The sequence below is a fragment of the Python bivittatus genome, unplaced genomic scaffold (assembly GCF_059951505.1).
Source record: "Python bivittatus isolate LINGU-HERP-01145 unplaced genomic scaffold, Pbiv_v1 ctg000020_np1212, whole genome shotgun sequence".
Taxonomy (NCBI): domain Eukaryota; kingdom Metazoa; phylum Chordata; class Lepidosauria; order Squamata; family Pythonidae; genus Python; species Python bivittatus.
Genome location: NW_028277030.1, coordinates 72,292,680 through 72,312,509, shown reverse-complemented (window position 1 = coordinate 72,312,509; position 19,830 = coordinate 72,292,680). Strand labels below are relative to the sequence as shown.

General features: G+C 36.4%; 1 protein-coding gene and 1 long non-coding RNA gene across 10 annotated transcripts in view; one reads left to right on the top strand and one right to left on the bottom strand.

Annotated features, from left to right (window-relative positions):
* NHSL1 (NHS like 1) overlaps positions 1–19,830 on the top strand; it is a 161,842-nt gene that overhangs the window by 98,782 nt on the left and 43,230 nt on the right. Inside the window, exon 1 of one of the 9 annotated variants that reach the window (XM_025173803.2) lies at positions 16,152–16,441. The exons of 7 other annotated variants lie outside the window; for them this stretch is intronic. In XM_025173803.2, the coding sequence (XP_025029571.1) occupies positions 16,384–16,441 (58 nt within the window). In that variant the 5' untranslated portion in view covers positions 16,152–16,383. Of the gene's footprint in view, positions 1–16,151; positions 16,442–19,830 lie in introns of those variants that run through there. One more of the 9 variants, XM_007439210.3, reaches the window with a different exon arrangement.
* On the bottom strand, positions 13,173–19,487 carry LOC148217091 (uncharacterized). Its single transcript, XR_015796303.1, has 3 exons — positions 19,119–19,487; positions 15,867–15,981; positions 13,173–15,334 (listed from the first exon to the last, which is right to left on the bottom strand). It is a non-coding gene; the product is annotated as an uncharacterized LOC148217091 (long non-coding RNA).

The following is a 19,830-nucleotide window of genomic DNA, read 5'->3' as shown; positions in this document are numbered from 1 at the left end:
GTGCCAGCTCTAGCAGTTTTGTCATTCTATTGTTGCTTTAGATTAGAGACATTTCTTTTTATTTATTTTTGGCAGCAACCTTTAGTCCCCTGTTTTTCAGATGCAGCAGCTGCATGGAAAAAGCTAAAATCCTCCAGTATTGTACAAGATAAATGGCTTTTGTGTCAATATCAGCAACAACCTGTTTGGAAGAATGAAAATACATGTTTCTTGTCGACTGTATTCTAAAATGTCAAGACATGCAATCCCAGGTTTAACAAGTGGAACAAGATGTAACCTTGAAAGGTGAAACTTGAAGAAAAACAGTCTCCATGCCAGGCAAACCTTTTATTCCATTTAATTTACAAAGTGATATATTCCATTGTTAATAACATTGTTGACTTCCTGTAAAAATCCTAGGGTAGAATAAAAGCCTGAACTTCTAAAAACCTGAAATTTACTTGAAAAACCTTAGTTTACTTGTGGGGTAGGTTTGGTGCTTTGATCTTGGTCTCTGAGTCATCATTTTCACTATCAGTGTGTTGAATTTAATCCCAGTATCAATTCTTGCTTGTTAAACAGAAATCTATCTTTTTCCTCAGAAACACTGGCAAATAAGTACAGAACTTGAGGTCCTAGGACTATATGTGATCCATTGAATCCTTAAGAGATTTCCAGAAGTGATTATAAAATTGACCTTTTTAATATGAGAGAAGCAAGAATTATTTACTGAATGACTGGACATTAATATATTAACTATACATCCTCTCCTCATTTAGCAACTGCAATCCATTTCAGTGACTTTGTCTTTAAGCAAAATGGTCGCTAAGTGAACACATGACAGAGAGAGAGAGAGAGATGCTGCGAAGATTGCTGATCGCTGCCATCTCATTTAGATAAAGTTCTCTCATGCAGCTACATCAGCATTACTCTCTCTCTGGTGTACATTGTTGTCAGGCACAGAAATTTGCACTTAAGTGCACACATTGGTCAGAAAATGATTTTTTTTACTACCATTTACCACTGTTTATTACCATCATATTTGCAAACTGTTGCTAACCAAGGTAGTTGCTAAATGAGGAGTGGCTGAATTAACTTTTACTTAGATTTTAATGTAATAGAAACAGATTTATTTTGTGTCCTATTACTCCTTGACCTAAAAAAAATGTGCATTCCAGGTTTAGAAGAAGTTATTTTAAATAAGCTCTTAAGATATGGCCATCTGTGTGTGCAATTGTACATTCAGAGGTTGATAAATAATCTGGGATAAAGCTTAAGTCATGTAGCATCAGAGTTCAGCTGGAACTTGAGGTATCTTGAAATGGGCCTCCGTTGTAACTTGCAGGATTGTTGCTGGTGTTCCTTGGGCTCCAGTTTGAGACTGGTTATGGGATTACACTGGAAACATACCCAGTTAGTCAAATCAGTTCAAATGGAACATAAGCATTTTATTGGTTTATGTCATGAGATATTTGCTCATAAAAGTGGGCTGACTGTAGCAAAACTAGGAAGGCAAGAATTCTAATATTGTGGGATCATTCTTCCTTTTATTTGAAAAGTTTATGGGGAGATCATCACCACATTTACCAGGTGATGGTAACTACCATATTTGCCTATGGGCGCTATCTGACTGCAGATCCAGAAGTAGGTAGCTTGATAGAAACAAATGTCAGGCAAATTAAGATGAAGATGGACGTGTTCCACTGTAGTTCAGCAGAATGAAGATCAGACATATAACCATCCAAGAGAACTTGGAAATGAATGGCTTTGTAAAGTTGCAGATACCTTGCAGCCAAGTAAAAACACATTGTGTCCTGTACTAAAGTTGTTTTATATAACTGAGTTTAGAAGTAGATAAGTGATATTTTGGGGAAAGTATCATGCAATAAACAAGTGATTTTAGTATAAAAGTGTGCTATAAATAATAGTGCCTCCAGTAGTATTGTGAGTTCCTACTGTAGTATGGATATTTATTCTTTTAAAGCAAATTTGGAATGAGTGAAATAATAAGGGAAGTTTTTAAAAAAGAGTGAATAATTGCTAATACCATCCAAGTATTTACCATAGTTTTATATCATAAGATTATCCTCCTCCTATTTGGGGATCATAATTAGATACTTTAAAAAGAAGGAATAATTCATTTTTTGCATCTTTATGGCTGATTCTTTTAACATCATTGCTTATTTTACTCATTAAACATGGGCATCCTGTTCTCAGAAGGGTTTGTGAGGAATACCCTCCCCCATACACATACGAGATCTCTAAGGCAAAGAAAGCTTTTGTTGCAAAATTCTCTGAGTTTATGCTATTGGTTTTGTATTTTACAATGAGTGAGTGGATTGTTCAGGTGGCATATGTGTTTTATATTCTTTTTTCCAACGATACTGATTTTCTGTGGTTGTCTGTGATTGTCAAGTATTTACAATGTTCCTATAATGTAAATTCTAACGAATTAAATCATCCTTCAGCCAGCTGGTTACCTCTAGAAGTATTGAACTTTAGTTCCCATTATCCAGCCTATATGGATACCAGGAAGACCTCAGATGGCAGAAGGCTGATTTACGAGTATACTTTCATGGTCATTCTTTCTTGTCACTGATACATTGGTCTATTTAAAACAAATGCTATTTTTTCCAAGGGTCTTTTTGAGAGGTGAGTAGAGTGTACTACCCTTGATTTTATGGATCCAATAAGATCCATAAAATCAAGTGACAGAGGCAGAATTCTTACTGAAACCTATCTAGGCCGAAGAAAAGAAAGATAAAGATGTCTTCAATTAATGTTCAACGCCTGGCGATTACCTCAGATCATCCATTCAGTTTTCTTGGCAAGCTATAGTAAACAAATGTATAAATACATTGGGGGGGGGTGGTTTCTACCAGCATTTCAAACCCAAATTTGGGGAGGTTGCAGCTAATGGCAGTGGGTGGGGGTGGTTGAATTAAATAAGTGAAAAGATACTTAGCTTTTCCCCAGTGCCCCAAAGCAAAAATAAAAACAAAGATACCAATACAAGTGTTCTTTATTTCTGATCCTGATAGCAGGTGCAGAACTGACAGCAAATGGACACAGTAGATCAATATGGAATTATGGCATGCTTTAATGCTGTGTTAATTGTTGTACTATCTATGCCCCTTGACCTCAGGGCTACGATTGGTCTCTGCACATCTGCTTCCAGCCTTGTATAAGCTGAAGTCACATCAGCATGCATATACAATTGTTATTTTATTGGCATGGTTGAATGTTGTTTGCTTGTTTATATTGGGAAGACAGTACAGCAGTAGAAAGAAACTTGGAAACTGAGTAGTTGGAAAAATTGGGAGAGATTCAGTTGAGCCCACAGTGGAGTAGGTCAGTGAGCTTGCTAGAAAAGCTGGCTGGGCCTTGTTGCTTATAAGGGTGTCTGGTGAGCAAACAGGCTTTAAGATGAGGAGGAATTTTATATGTTAACTGGAAATGTGGCTGCCATGTATGTTGCTCACTACATATTATATGCACTAGTATATAGCAGCATTATATTTGGTTGAAACTGAAATCTTTATATCCTAATCATATCATAAATAAAAGTTGTTGGAAATAAAATGAAGTAGGGTTAGGCTTCCTGTAGCTTGTTTCCTTGTGGCTATTACACGTTACTCTGAAAACTAAATATATAACCACAGCTTATTAGTATAAACAAAGATCTGGGTGCGTATTGCAAATCAATATGTAAAGGGCCTCATTACTACTCTTTTGCATATCTATGGAGTTGAATCTAAACCCTTTTACTTCTCTATTTCACAGGATCCTTGATAGTTCTTCGTTCGGCTGCTAACCCCTGCTCTATTTTCAGCACATTTCTATCTGCCAGGCTTAGTTTTCCATCCCATTATCAATTATTTTTACACTGTTTTCAGGCTCTGTTTATTAATCACATTTCTTACCTTTGTTTCTTTCGTCCTATTAACAATGCATGGCTTATCTTTCCCTTATTCTGATCTTTAATTTTATCTCACTGAGCATACCATATCTGCATTCTCTCCACATGATGAGAATGTTTCTTATGTTTCTATAACTGAATAGCTGTTACATCAAGTTAGTACATGCAGATCAGTGTTTAATTTGTGTATGAATCTTTTATCTGAGCTAAAAAAAACCCAGCTTTTCAAGAAGTCCAGTTCCAACATATATAAATGGTTTTGTCTTTCTATCTTGATTACAGAATTATTGCTTGTCAGTGGAAGTTTCTGATGGTTGTCTAGGCCAATGTTTCTCAACCTTGGCCACTTGAAGATGTGTGGACTTCAACTCCCAGAATTCCCCAGCACACACATCTTCAAGTAGCCAAGGTTGAGAAACACTGGCCTAGGCTTTAGCAGTGAGCGCAGGACAGAATGATAGCCATAGTCTAGCAAAATGTTCCTTAATATCCTTTTTGCTTGTCCACAGTGCTATACAAACTTAACTAACTAGATTGATTGCTGGCAGATGGCTGGTTTGGTACATAGTCAACAGTATTTGATTTCCTAGTTTCAGATATTTATTCAGTATAGAATTGACTTGCTAGGGCCAAAGACTTTGTAATAAAATATCTGTCATTAATTTGAGATTGTTCTGCTTTGATAATAGTGTGTCAGTTGCCTTAACTAAAATAGTGTAATTGCTTTATATTTGAAAGACGGAGAACTACATTGATTAAGCAATGCAAATGTTATAAATTAAAAGCATTTATTCTTTCATTGTAACAGTGACAAATGGATACTAATATGTTTGTTGTTTGTTCCTGGTCCCTGTTTTTTGGCTTTTCTCATATCTGTCTGTTTAACATCTCTGTAATGCCACCTTAATGCTTACTTTTAACAGATGCTGCTTTATTGACTTCCTTAACATAATATGTTGAGAAGACAGAATGAATGGCCGCTCTTTGTTTGTTTCTTTAAACCATTTGTTTAGGAATGCCTAGGAAAATAATTGGTGGTAGCGGTGGGAACCAATGTGTATATAAGATGGACCCTGACACAATTCATGCACCAAAGGAATCAGCGAGAGCTATGAAGTATTCCTCTCCATTTTTTCTGGAGGAAATTCCAGAAAATTCCATTCCATTCCATTCCTTGGTGTATGTGTCCTTTGGCTTGCCTCTTGAGAAGAACTTGCCACTGACACATCCTAACCTTCATTGAGTGAGTGGAAGCCTTCTGGTGGAAGTGACATGATATTCTTCATTCTCTCCCTCTTTCTTACGTAGTTTCATGAGCTTCTGCTGTCCATTAACAATGATAGGCATTTTGTGAGTTCACTGTGAGAGTATAGTGCATGAAGATGTGTGATGTTGATACCTCTGATAATGCTAATAGTGGGAACAAGGCAGTGCATGGATTTAGCCCCTCCACCAGTATTAAAGTCTGCCATTTATGATGGGATAGAAAATTCTAGGAAAAGTGAATCCTAAATTCCTAAATTGAACTTGGACTTTTAATCTCCAGAACCCAGAATTCCATAGATTGTGGCATGCACCAAGAGTATCTCTCTGGTTAGGTACAATAGGCTTGTCTTGATGCATTGTGAAATAAATACAGAAATGAAATACGGGGATGGTAAAATACCAGGCTAATACTCGGTATGTTTTCTTACAACTGCAAATGAAACTTTGGTAAGTTTTTCATGGTGCAGAAGTAACCCTGGTGCCTTTTTAAATAGTTACATGGTGGTACTGAGGTTACCTTTCCCAGGAATATTTCTTGCAGTGGAAGTAAAGAAAACAGCAAAAATTGCACTAGGAGAGAAGATTGGCAATTGATAACAAAAGTCTTCTAAGACATGAAAAGTTCTTCCATACACATATTCCAGATCCAATAGTATCAGAAAAGATCCTCAGGCCTTTTATGATTATCAAAAAAAATTAAGTTTTTTATTTCTCTGTCTTTTTTTTTCTTGTCTCCGTGGTAAATAATGGCCCATTGTAGTTCTTACATGATCTCATTACTTTCTAGAACTAGACTGTCTGGATATGTCAGTCATTTATATGAGTAATTAACTTCTGCAATACATTTTGGGTTTGTCTTTTCCAAGAAGTCTGCTACCTCATTTTATCTAATCTATTGACACAACCTATTAGAAGATCTAAGAGGATTGGATACAGTAAGCTATTAGTTCAACGCAGGACAAAAGTGGCTCATCTTAATTTGTCTAATTAGCATCTTATATGTGGACCAGCTGCCTTTTTGAACAAAACCACATGATCAGACCATTTTATTAATTGCATATTAATTCTTGTATGTGTCTTAACCATATGGGGGACCTTTCCGGATGCACTGTAGCAAATCCATTATGAGAACAGGGCAAGCTGAATACCAACTGTATCTTCAGAGAACAGAACATAGGAGCCATGAAAGATGCTTGTATCATTCTAAATACAACCCATCTGTGTTCCTTCTGCTCTTTGTTATTCATATTAACACATTTAAGGACAAAACTAAACAATTTTAATGTGTGCTCAGTAACTGCATTTCTGGGACTTGGGACCCTGCTCTTTAAGAACAAAGCTCATCTCTTCCTTTTACCACACATTTCCTAAATTCATAAATTGATTATATTTATAAATAGTATGTCAGGATTATGTGTTTTTAAAATTTGTGATGCAATGAAAATTTATACAAATTTTATCTAAATTTATCTATGTATACTGGTGGTCTCTGGGTTAAGAACACCCGGTTTACAGACAACCCATAGTTAAGAACAGAGTCTATTGTAGCAAAATTTGAGTTAAATACACAATGATTCACGTTAAATACACAACAGTTTGAGTTAATTACACAATTCTACTTATACAGTATTATACAATACTGTTCTGGCTTACATACAAATTCAGTTTAAGGATAGACCTTGGGAAAGGAACTCATTCTTAAACTGGGGGCTACCTGTACATACAGAATGTACCAAACACCAGACTCCATAGAAAGTTTATTATATAAATTGCATTAAATGTTCAATGGTTGCCATTTTCTTCTAAACACTTCCCTACTTATTTGACGCATGACCTTTGAACATTCCTAAGTACAGTAACATTTTTTCTGAAAAAATAATACGATTATTAAAACATATTATGATTGGCCTATGGGACTTGGCTTTTGGTATTCCCTCTATGTCTTTGTGTTCATGCATGTGTGATTATCGACTCACAATGATCTTTGGCAGAGACATAGAAAAAATTGGTTGAAATAGAATGTTATATTCCATTATAGTGACTAGCAAAAATAATTCATTTTCACATTTTAAAAAAGCTAAAATAGTCTGTAAAATCATAGCTTTACTAAAAAAATAATTCAGTAGTCATATGTATAACAAACTAAGCAATTTCTCAAATTAAAATGATGGGTTAAATAAAAATATTTTACTCTGGCACTGAAAAAAAGTTTGCTTGTTTATTTATCAAACTTATATCCCACCTCAATTACACGACTCTTGACAGAATAAAAATATACAATAAAATATAAAAACACAGAGATAAAAGAAATAAAACCCAAACATCATGCATGGCCTCAGGCCTCCAGAGCTCTCTGGAAAAGCTCTGTCTTCAACCTCTTTCTGGAACTGTTCTCTAACTGAAGGTCATTCCAGAGGGCCGTCCCCTTGACTGAAAAATGGCTCTGGGCTCTGTGGGAAGACAACCACCTGTTTCTCCCAGCATAATCAAAGTGGTTCTCTAGTGGGAAGATGTGGTCCTGCAAGTAAACATGTGCCAAGCCATGAAGAGCTTGGTAGGTGAAAATCAGCACTTTAAATTGCACCCAGAAGCAAATAGGAAGCCAATGTAGGACCCACAAAACAGGTGTAATATGCGCCCACCTGTGAACCCTTGGTCCACTGCATTTTGTACCAACTGAAGCTTTTAGGTGGTCTTTAAAGTTAGCCCCTTGTAAAACATGTTGCAGTAGTCTAGTCAGGTGGTGATGAGATTATGAATCACTGAGGACAGGTCCTCTTGTCTCAAGTAAGACTGTGACTGGCACACCAGCCAAAGCTGGAGAAAAGGCCTGTGGGAATGACCTCCACTTGCTGATCTAGCTGGAGCTGTGGATCCAGGAGGACCCCCAAATCATGGATCTACTCCTTCAGGGGCAGTGCAATTCCATCCAGAGACAACCTCTCTTGATTTAATAGTACAATAAAGAAAGACCAATAAATACTTTGTATTGTAGCTCTCTTCGTTACTGAAGATACAGGTCAGATACTGATGCCTGAACTAACTTTTTAGGAGGAAAATACAGTCTTACTCTTAAGGTTAACTTAAGAGTAGAGTAGAGAGTTAATACAGTAAGTTAACTCTCATGAATTAATCATGAATGAAAAGGAAAAAAGAGGGTAAAAAAAAAGAGCAGTTTTCTTAATGATGTCAGATGCAAAGTGGTTTCCTTCAAAATATGTGTTTTGGATCAGTGCTGTCTGCTGATTATAAATGACTTGGAGGTAGAGGTGGTGATGGCCAGACTTGGTGATAGCACCATGTATGGAAGGTGGTGTGATAAAAGGTGATTATGTGAAGAACTTTAAAAGGGTCTCTTCTAACTCGATAAAAAGACTAAAAATAGCAAACGTAGTGCATTGCTAGCATTGCAAAGTGATGCACATTCAGTAATAATAATAATAATAATCAATTTGCAATCATAGTAAGTAGCTCTGAGTAGTCAGCAGCGTATGGAAAGAAATCAGTGTGCATAGCTAATTGAAAACACTGGTCTCCCAAAATTTGGATTTATCTATCCATAGAATCTATTTCTATGATTTTATAGAATTTTATAGCATTTCAATTTTATGAGATACCTAAATCAAAATAGACTTTTAGTAACATGGACTGAATTTGTTACAGTGCACAATTCCATTCAGTGATATATATTGTGTGGACCTTTTTTTTTCATACTTAAAGTTTAATTAATGCTTAATTACTTAATGTGTAGCTGTTCATAACCAATTAATGATACTTTAGAAAGGTAGAACCTCCATGATGTTTTTAAATGTCTGGCTTATTTATCTGTATTATATAGTTCTGTGTGCTGTTTTGACTGATCTAAAAAAAGCTAAGCTGGACTGATCTAATTAGTAATTGGACAGGAGACAGGAAATCAACATGGATGTTTTCATGGGATCAGGAGTCATGTTCTGGTGGTCTCCCATCCGCATACTAATTTACTTTTCTTAAATAAAGCTTAGCTGTACGTGAAATAGCGTGTATCGTTCTGATCATCACACCTTAAAAAGAATGTACTGGAAAACGTATCAGGTTTTGAGATGGCTGTGGGATTTGAAAAGAGAACAGTAACTATTGGCTTCCTACAGATGGCAGCATTTTACATTTTTCCAGATTTTTCGAATCTCTTGTACTGTTTTGGGAAGTAGCTAAGTATGCCTTCCCCATCACTACCATCTGTTCTGATTTTTTTTCATTACAGAAAAATGACTATAACAGGTTACCCATATGTTAGCTTCTTTTCAATGTCCTTAAAATCATTCTTTAGCAGAACATCTTTACAGCTCATAAATGCTGCAAAGTTCTATGGCTGCCATATCAAAAGAAGCAGTATTACATTGATCACATAGCTTCCATTCTCATATCATGATATTCATGGAACATTTAATCTCATTTTATGGGGCTAATAAAACTTGAAGAACTGCCCATCAGAGACACTGCCTGCTTCCTAAAGAGAGAGGGACTGGCCCAAGGTCATCCATCTGGCTTTGTGCCCAAGGCAGGACTAGAACTCAGGGTCTCCTGGTTTTTAGCCTGATGCCTTAACCACTACACCAAACTGGTTCTCTTCTCTCTTTAGTTTACTGGAATAGAATTAAGGGGGTGATATTCTATTCCAGAAATACCCTATGACAGGATTCATACTGAGTGCAATTAAGACTAATGTATTAGGAATAGGGAAGGTCATCTTGTTAAATTATTAAATGGTCAAAATAGCCAGTGTTTTCAAGGAGAAGACAATTGGCCAAGAGCTGGGTCTGACCTAATACATTTCTTCTCCCTGTTTTGGAAGACATAATTTTGATTGTCAAGACATTTAGAATTTTTAAAATGACCAAGCTCTTTAAGAAATTTCTTTGAGTGCCTTAACTGAATGTTCTTGGCATTGCAGGTGGCTTGCATGCTGTCTCTCCATTCCAGAACCAGCTTGCTCAGAAGAAGACAGTTAATCTTCATTTTTAGCTGCCAACTCTAAGTTAATGATTGAGATAACAGTTCTGCTGCAGAAGTTGGTATCTCTTAGTCTGTATTTTCAGCTATGATAACTGTGTTAAATAAGTGCCAGGAAGCTTGCAAGCAGAACACTGAGTAAATAAGCAGAGCACTGAGCAGATGGTAACCCGTGGTATATTATTGAAATAATTAAGCAAATTCAGAGGTGGAATTGAGCTATCAACGGGTAACTAGAAGCAGAACTGACTTGTTGCTATTCAAACTTGGAGGAATCATTTATTGCACTGAAAAATAAAGGCTTTTGTGCAGTACTTTTTCTATCTCTTCAGAGATACATTATTTATTCACATTTTTAGTTCACAGAGTATATTCCCTGTGTCTGTGTATTTGTAGAAGGAGCTATGTAAAAGCATCTAGTATTTTTTCAACAATAAATCTTGAAAGTAATGTGTATTTTAATGTATGTCATATCTGTTTTGTCCTACATTTATTTTTTCAAAATAATTTTGAGTCCTATTTACAATTCTGAAATTTGTGTTTCTGTTTTATATGTTTTGCAAAAAATTATATGAGTCGATTATAGATCGACTCATATAATTTTTATAGATGTTATAGATACATATTTGTGGTACAGAATGAAGTTCCTGGATAGACTTTAAGTAATTGAGGACCGGTTCTTTGTGATTCAGATGCTCTAAATGTAGATAGAGGAGCATCAAGCTTTTTTCATATTGACGCATGATAAGCTTACAGTCTGGGGCTTCTATCGGTTGGGCTTTCCTAAGGGGGTTGGTAATTTATTTGTATTGATTGTAACATTGACTGTTTACACTTTAATCTCATTTTCTTCTTTTAAGGTCATTTCTTCCTTGACCTTACAGTAGATTACAGTAGAAATGTATGTAGCTGTTCTGTAAGCTGCTGACCTGCATATTAATTTATTGGCTACATTATGAAGTATTTCATTAATATATTTTTGTGTGTATTTTATACTTCTTTTTAAATACTGCTGATTTGGGAAATCATTTGTTGTAGTGGCTATAGAACACATTGGAACCAATTTTTAGATTTAAATACTCAATTGAAACTTGGAAACAGGCCATAGTGTGCTTTTTTTTTGGGGGGGGAAGATAACATTTATGGCAATTCCATGATTTATTCTTTGAAGTTAAGATTGATTGATGAATGCCTACAATATACTATGTGTTGAGTCATAGTAGAAGTACATAACCCAGATTTTAGGATTATATGTCCCATAATTCCTGAACATGGCATACAGGATTTGACTTACGGAAGTCGTAATCCTAACTCCTGGGGCATAAGTTTGCATATCAGCATCACAGAACTAAAAATAATTCTATGGAACTGTGAACATTTTACTAAAATTTATAAATCAGATGAGATATGGTAAGCAATAAGTTTAATTTTGGTACTCTGTGTGTGTCATTTAGGTGAGGATGGGTATGAGACAATCTTTGACATATCACTCCCAGGGGAGTGTGCTATTCTGCACAGTTACATAGTGAATGTTGGACTGAATTATTTCTGTCCTGTTTCACACTAGAGGAATTCTGATCAAGGACATTACTATTTTTATTCCTCATTTCCCCCTGCCCCCAATACTTTCCTTTGTTACAGCAATGTGAATTGGCCACACAGAACAGGATCCTGACAAATATTAATATCTTATTCTCTTATAAGGATAATATGAGAACAATGTCTGGTTTTGATATGCTTGTGCTTGTAGTCTATGATGGCAGAGAAAATGAATCAGAATTAAACTAAAACCCCTGTTCAGTAAGTTTTATTATTTATGGTAAAATAAGATCATTATAAGAAGCTCCCCATTTACTTTCTGTTCTTTGTCTCTCCTCATATCCATCCTATTGTCAATCTACCAGTCTCCTACTCAGGGTTTCTAATCTACTGAGGAGGCTGCCATGAATTTCTTTTAAGCAGTTACCTAGTTTATAATCTTCTTTGCAAAGATGCTTTTATGTGTGGCTCTTGCTTTGGGTTACATGGTGCACAGGTTGTTGGGTTTTTTGTTTTTGCTTTTAACAGCTGTTGTAAGGAAAATGTGACTTACTTTCTGATTCTTCCCTAGATCCCCAGTTTAATTAATTATCACTTCTCAGGAGCCAAGGAAGTATTAAGATGCATGAAGGCTGAGGCTGCCTAGTTGAAAGAGACTATTGTGAGTTGAGTTCAGTTCAAGATGGGAGGGCAGCTGAATTCATTGCTTCTCAGGAGTGTTTTTGTGAGAGGAACTCACTTTTGTTCTCAAGGATAATGCTAGGGGATGGCTAAGTCTGGATGGCTTGAAAAGAAAAAAGAATGCCTCATAATTTATAAATTATTTATCATTAGTTCTTATAGAAGTATTTGATAGCAACACTGAAGTAAAATGGTTGATTAGATTAATAGTCTGAATATCAGTGGGAAGGGGTTTAATTACTTTTTCATGTTTTGTTTGTTTCCTTCTTAGATATTTATTACGGGATCTAATTGGAATTGATAAGTATTGTTTCTTAACATTTCTCTTTGAGTTGGCAATACAGTATGCTACAACAGAGAGAGGATTCAGTGCTTTAAAATGAGGCCCCAAAAGATTTACTTTTTACTTTATCTGTTTGAGTTGGAAAGCATCAAATATGTGGCAACCGAAATATATCTTTTTTGTGGTAGCTCATTTGGCAATGTTTGTAGTGTAGTATGTTTGCCATGATATATGGTTACTCTGCTGAAACGCTGGCTTAACACCTCTATACACATACCAAATGCATTTGGTACGTTAAGTGGGAAAGTGTTCTTAGGAGGCAAGCCATGTTAGTCTATCGTAGCCACAGCTTAACCAAGCCACTGCTACCATAGGGCTCTGTGGCAGCACTCCATGCGTCTGATGAAGTGAGCTATAGCCTTTTAATAAAATGTGTTAGCTTGAAAAACTACTACCAGACTTCTTCTGATTGTAGGAGTACTGGGAAAGGGTTATCCTTTAAAGCCCTTAACATTTATGTATTATATTTTAATATGGCCAATACGTTGTTCAAAACTTTATATAAATCTCCATTACACTGCATTAGTTTTTATTAATTAAATTTTTATTATAACCATCCTCCAATGAATTCCCAGTCATCAACATAAATTCTGTTTCCTGTGGTGAAATAGATTGGACTGAGAAATAGTGACTTGTCCAAGGTCATCAAGTGGACTTCATGGTTGAGTGAAGATTGAATTTTCCAAGTCCTTCATCACACAGAATATTTCAAATGTTAATATAATGAACAAGCATTAACCTACACACCTCATTTTGTGCTGCCCTGAGTTCCAATCAAAAATAATATGTCTGTTCAAGCATCAGTTTATATAAGACAGAATATTTACATAAAGTAAGAATATACTTAAAGATTATTGCTAATAAAATGTGGGAAAGTAAATGTTTCCAGTTCTACAGAAGACTGAAAAAAGTCACTTTAGAAATGTATGTTCAAACAGCAAAATAATGAAACAGAGCACGTGGAGATTACGTGCTTCATTCCTAGTACATTTAAATTATCACTTATGCCATTCTTGATATTTGTAATTGGTGAAAAACTTAAACATAGCAATATTGACTCTTACAATAAACATATTGTGATAATTAAAACTGAGAACAGTTCAGTTATTTTGGTTCAGCTCATTAGCAATTCAGTAGCATTGCATATTTGATTAAATGTTGATTTAATAGCCAAATAAGATTTGGTAATGGCAATATATACCCATCAATATTAAAATTCTTGATCCACTGCGTCATTTTTGCTGAAATAGAATAATTGGATAATCATCTGTTCAAATTTTTGTGAACATCTTTCCTTTAATTTTTGCAAGCTTCTTGGAGTTCTTGGCTTATCCTAAAATATTCAGATTGTGTGGAGAATGTACCAAAGTAGAAAAAACTCTTATTTGAGCACTTTCCTTTCCAAAACCTGGAAAGCTGCAGGGTTAATAACAGGATTGTGAAGGAGGTACACATGGACATATCTTCATTTTCCTCTTAACACCATTCTAAATGTTGAGGAAGGATTTCTCAATACTGTATGGCTAAGAAATAACTATGTCTCTAGTAACTCTTTGGGAAAAAGTTTTGCTATCTTTTTTTTAAAAGACATTTTCCCTAAAACGTAGCAAAGCTAACTGTTCTGACAGTTAACCACTGGACATTGAGATATGTGTATTGTTCATGCTCACCAGAGGAACTGGTCATCATTTGATACATGCTCTACCTATCTTACATTGTTTTCAACTCTTACGTGTGATTTTGTAAATATTCACGCCTCATTTAGTGCAAATATTAATTTAGTTGCTTCATGTTAGCATTGTATAGTAACTGTGGAAAGAAAGCTAGTCACCAAGAATTCCTTCATGAGGAAAATGAAAGTTTCCAGGTTTTGGAAAGGAAAGTGCTCAAATAGAGTTTTTCCTACTTTGGTACACTCTCTGCACAATTCATGGAAAATTGAATGCAAAAAAAATTGAACATGAAGCTTCTAAGCAAATACATATTTCTTAATTGATAAGATAAGCATTGAATATTAAAAATCCCTTTTTCATAATTCAATAATATTTTCATTATTCTGTCAGTCTTGTACTACTTGCCTCCCTGCTAAGATGGCAATGTATTTAAGCCTTTGCACTGCTTACTATTTTTATTCTGCTACTTTTAAGAGAAGTTCTTTCCTGAAGGTAATTAATCAGAGAACGTGCACTGTCTACCTGTTTACATTGCTATAGTGAAACAAAGTTGGTTGAAGCACTAAAGGGGAAAACTATTTTCAACATTTAGTAAATGTTTGTATCCTTTGGAATATGTAACACATAAATGCCAAATGATACTACTTAAATTTCTTCCAGTTCCCTCCTAGAATAATTGTACATAGGAGCCTTTACTTGCACATACACTACCCCAAAGCTTTGAGTCTATGTGGCTTCTCTTGGAAAGGACTGAGGTGGCCCCTGCTGTTAGTGTTTCTTTGGGGAAATGAGAATTCCTTTCAGTGTCAAGCCAAGACATTGCTTAGTCTTCCTTTGAAAGGGCAGTCTGACTTCTTGAATCTCAGCATTGTGCTACAGGCATGCCCTGCTGAGCACATTAATAGCATGCTTAGCATTGTTCTCTGCAAAAATTGTGCATCACTGCAAAGAGAGAAAAGAAATTATGCTTTCAATTCAAAAATCCTTCACTTATCACAGGAATATTATTTAAAACAAGCCATATATTAAAGCCATATATGGGAATTGTAACTTGACATTGGTTTTAACAAATCTGTGGGTGAATGAATGAACGAACAAATGAATGAATGAATGGAAAGATGGAGTGTACATTGGTATTTATTTGTTGTATGTGATAGAAATTGGTAGTTAAATGTAAGTTTGGAAGGCAGGATGATTTAAAGGAAATCCTCTGCATTTTAGTAACAGCCCAAAAGAGCAAAATATAAGGATGAAGGGGAAGGGACCTTATGATTTATAAACACACACAGAAAAAGCCAGGTCTTCAGACATTTTAGGGCAGAGCTGGAAACATGCTGATTATGAAGATTGTCCTTGATAGGAAAAGGAGGAGATGGGTTTAGAAAACAACTGAGCATCTCACGGTCCCAGGCAATAAAAAATCATATTCCCAACAGGGTAGGCTGAGAAAAATCTTGCCCATTAAAGCACCTACCTCATATTCTGTCCTGTAAAGGATTTTGAAGATCCCATTAAGGTAATGCCAAGGGAAATGATGTACAATTATTGTACTCATCCTTGTGAAGTACAGTCTGCAGAGGAAGGAGGAACTGTTGGTTTCGTGAAAGAAGTGGGGTGGGGAGAGAGAAAAGGAGAATCTGTGAATGAGCATTGAAGCAGAAATCTCCATCTTGCTTCCATGCAAACATGAACAAAGATTGGCTCCCCCCACTCTCTCCTCACATTGTAACTGGCTGTTGCAGCCACAGCATTATGTTTCCGATGGAGGCTTTCAGGTTCAAGGACTGTTAATGGTTTCTAATTGGTAGGACGTTCACTGCAACGGGGAGCTTGCTTTTAAAAGAAGAAACAAAGAAAGGAGGGGTGGCAGGAGGATGAACAAAGTTAGTAGGAATTGTAAGAACTGTTGGGGAAGCTCTGGAATTTAGTTTCTGCATGATCCCTCTTGCTCTCTATGGAATCCTGGAGTGAGCAAGGCATTTCCTACTGAAATGGGGGTGCTTATCAATACAAAGCTCAAAGCCTTAATACAATTTTTCAAGAAAAAGAGTAAGTAGGCATGTTTTTTTTTAATCTGTTTAGATTTTTGGCAGAAGCATTACAAAAACATTAAGTAGCCTGCTCTTATTTCTCCAACTGTACATAGTATTGTTTAGTTTACTGTGCTTTGATATTGTGTAGAGGCAGCTTATTAAACAGTGCCCTAAGCACCTGCTATAGCCTTTGTTGTGCTTGCAAAGTTTTGAATTGCCACTTGCTCATTTTCTTTTGTGTGCCTGAATTACCATGGAAAAAGGAGAAATGCTTTTTGCTGCAACCCAGCAATAGTAGTGCTGAAAGAAACTTAATACAAGCGAGAGTTTACTGTATGGATATGTTTAACCAGCTAAAGTCTTGTAGAGTCCTTAGCTCCACGCTCATGCAGAGCCACTACAGGATCCCTTTGCTTTGCTTTGCTTTGTTGCTCTACCCAAACTTGTAATAGATATTTCAAGGGTTTCAGTCTAGCATGATGCTCAAGCAGACGATGACATTTATTTAAGACAACAAATTGTTCTGAGTTTAACTTGCTAGTAGCATGCATATGTATATTTTTAACAAAGCTATTCTGTGTTTAACTCAAAAGGAAACTTAGTGGCAAGAGTAATGCTCTTAGCATTTGTGTGGCAAGCCTAATTTAATTCTGTATTCAGCATCTGCGACTTTCTCTCTGACTTGTTTTCTCTCTCACGGTTATTTCGTACAGTCTTCATTATCGGTTAAGACTGAAAGTGATTGAAGTGTCAGGTAGATGGGTCCCCTTTCTGTTCATTATTTTGGGGGTCTGCGCTTTCTTTAGAAAGACCAGAGAAGGCAGTCATGCATTGTGTCAGCATGATCTACCTTGCTGCATGAGATGCTCCTTGTAATATATAGTGCAGTAAATGAAGATGACCTTAGAATTCCTCAAGCAGATCTTGCTGACTCCCATCAGTAGGATGTGCACGAAGAACTCTAAGGGCAAACCGGTCATATTCATATGCTTGCAAAAATATTGGAGCCACCCTGAAAGGGAGGACTTTTTTCTGTAAGGTGAATCATCACAGTTGGTTAATTTGTTGTGGAAAAACGCAGGCAGGTTTCCCACTAATGGCGGTGTTATTCACCTGTATAACTTCTCAGCATACATTCCATTATAGTGACACAATCGTTTGTGCTTTGTTCATAAAGTGCAATAAGAGACAGCTGCTCAGTTTTGAGTGTGCCTCTAAGAGGAATACCATCCAACATTTGGTCAAGTGAATTAGCCCCTTTTCTGATTTCGAGGGGGTGGATAGTTTTCAGCAGTCAGGACTTTGTAAAATTTTATTCATTTGTTTGAGTACATATATACACACATGCATGCGCACATACATACATAAACACACATTATGATTAGCCATTTATTTAATAACGTCTTCACATTAAAAATCACAGTTTGTATCAACTTTTGGATTTTTGTGAGGGGCACACCTACACTAGGTTAGTACCGTGTGCAGGCCTGGAGTCTCAGATTGTGCTCCTCTATTTTAGCATACCATGAAGATAAAGAAAGCACTTCTTCAAGAAAGTGTAGTGTCACCCAACAAAACACAAAATTCCAGAATTCATCCTATATGAAGACCATATGGATGCAGAATTCAGGCTACTCATTACTGTATTTAGACAAGAAAATGTAGTATTTCTAAATCATTATATAAGCAGCATCCTTTTAGTTTCTTCTTTGATCTTTATCATACTGTTGTCTTCCATAAGCTCTTTATATAATCCATCTCCATCGGATAGTTAAGAAACAGAAAAGAGAACAATGTTCTGTTTCTGTGGCAGGGCTGGATGGAAATCTCATTGGAACTTTGTTTTCCTGGCTCTAGCTGGCAGTCATATTGGCTGAATTCTAATAACTATGGGCTGTCCAGAACCTCTTTTTTGGGGCGGGGGGGAGGAGGAGGGTGGAGATAAATGACCTACATCCTTTTAAAATGCTGAGATATAGAAAAGGATGGAGCTGCTTTGCCTCCCAAACCATTCCCCTGAAGGTTCTGTCCCCATCTCCTCACCTGCCTGTTCTAACTAGGAAAAAAAAAAAATTCCCCCCCCCCAAATTTCACATTGGGAAAATTAATCATTGAAGTATTTCTGCCTCTGGTCCTGCCGGAAGAAACTGGTAAGGATCCTGCAGTCTTTCACAGCACAGAAGCCCTTATACTTACAACTGCCCTGCTGGCGTCTTCTAGAGGGAGGTGCAAATATTGTTCCTAGCACACTTGAGCAGTGTGGGAAGAGGTTATCTGGAGGATTTAATTATCCATTTAATTGTCTCTCAGCTTGCTGTGTTCAATATTGGAAGCACTGCTGTGCGTCTCACACTTTTAGGAGATGATTGGGATGAGGCAGGCAAACTTCTGACTCAGGGGCATCTTTAGCTTGGGATGCCCTCATGGAAGTTCCCTTTCATTTAGCCTTCAGACAAGCTGTTCTTTACAGACTAATTTTTTTTCTACCTGTTTTAACATTACATTCATCTGCCCTTGTAATATGCTACTCTTTTGAATCATTTTGTAATTATTTATTAATTATATTTATAAGCACTGAATCCTTAAGGACCCTAGCAGTTTACAAGATAAAATACACAAGAAACATTATACAATAAAAACACACAGATAGAAGGTCCACATACCAATAAAAACATAGAATAAAATGAAATTACCAAAGCCAAATTGTAACCAAACCAAGATAGAATCAGCTCAAATGTCCTCTGGATGTTTTGAGCAGCTTCCAAAAGTCAGACAGGGTGGGAGTCAGAGCCTTCTTCCTGGGTCAGAGCCTTCTTTCTGTTTGTGGAATTCCTTGCTCAGGCAGAACAATCTAAATACTCCCGTCTAGTATTTTAGCAAGTTATTCCAGAAGTTCTTTTACATCTGTCCTGGGTTATATTTTCCTTCTCCAGGGAAGCAGATGACTATACATGCACAGACATGCAGAGACAACCTGGGAAGGAGCACAGAACAGCTGTGCTAAGACTTCCAGAGGAGCTGGCCACCTCAATACTTTGCTTGCACTAATACATTTTGCAACATATCCTTTCAAATTACAACCCTACTCCATTAGGCTTGTACATCACTATTGCACATCCCCTGAGATCAGGATGGGCCTTACTGTGCTATGTTTTTGGAAAGGTGTTAAGACCTGGCTCTTCCAAAGGGCCTTGGGAAATGATTTGAGTGTTTCATTTGAGGTGTGTAATTGCCTGCTGCTGATTGTGCTGATGTCACACTTTGTTGTTTGTTACTGTATTGTATTATATTCATGGTTGAGGTTTTGTTTTTTTTTACTATATTTGGAAATTGTAAGACACTCAGTCACCTTCAGCTGGAATTGCATATTAGCTGCCCCAAATAAACACACAAGCAAATAAAATA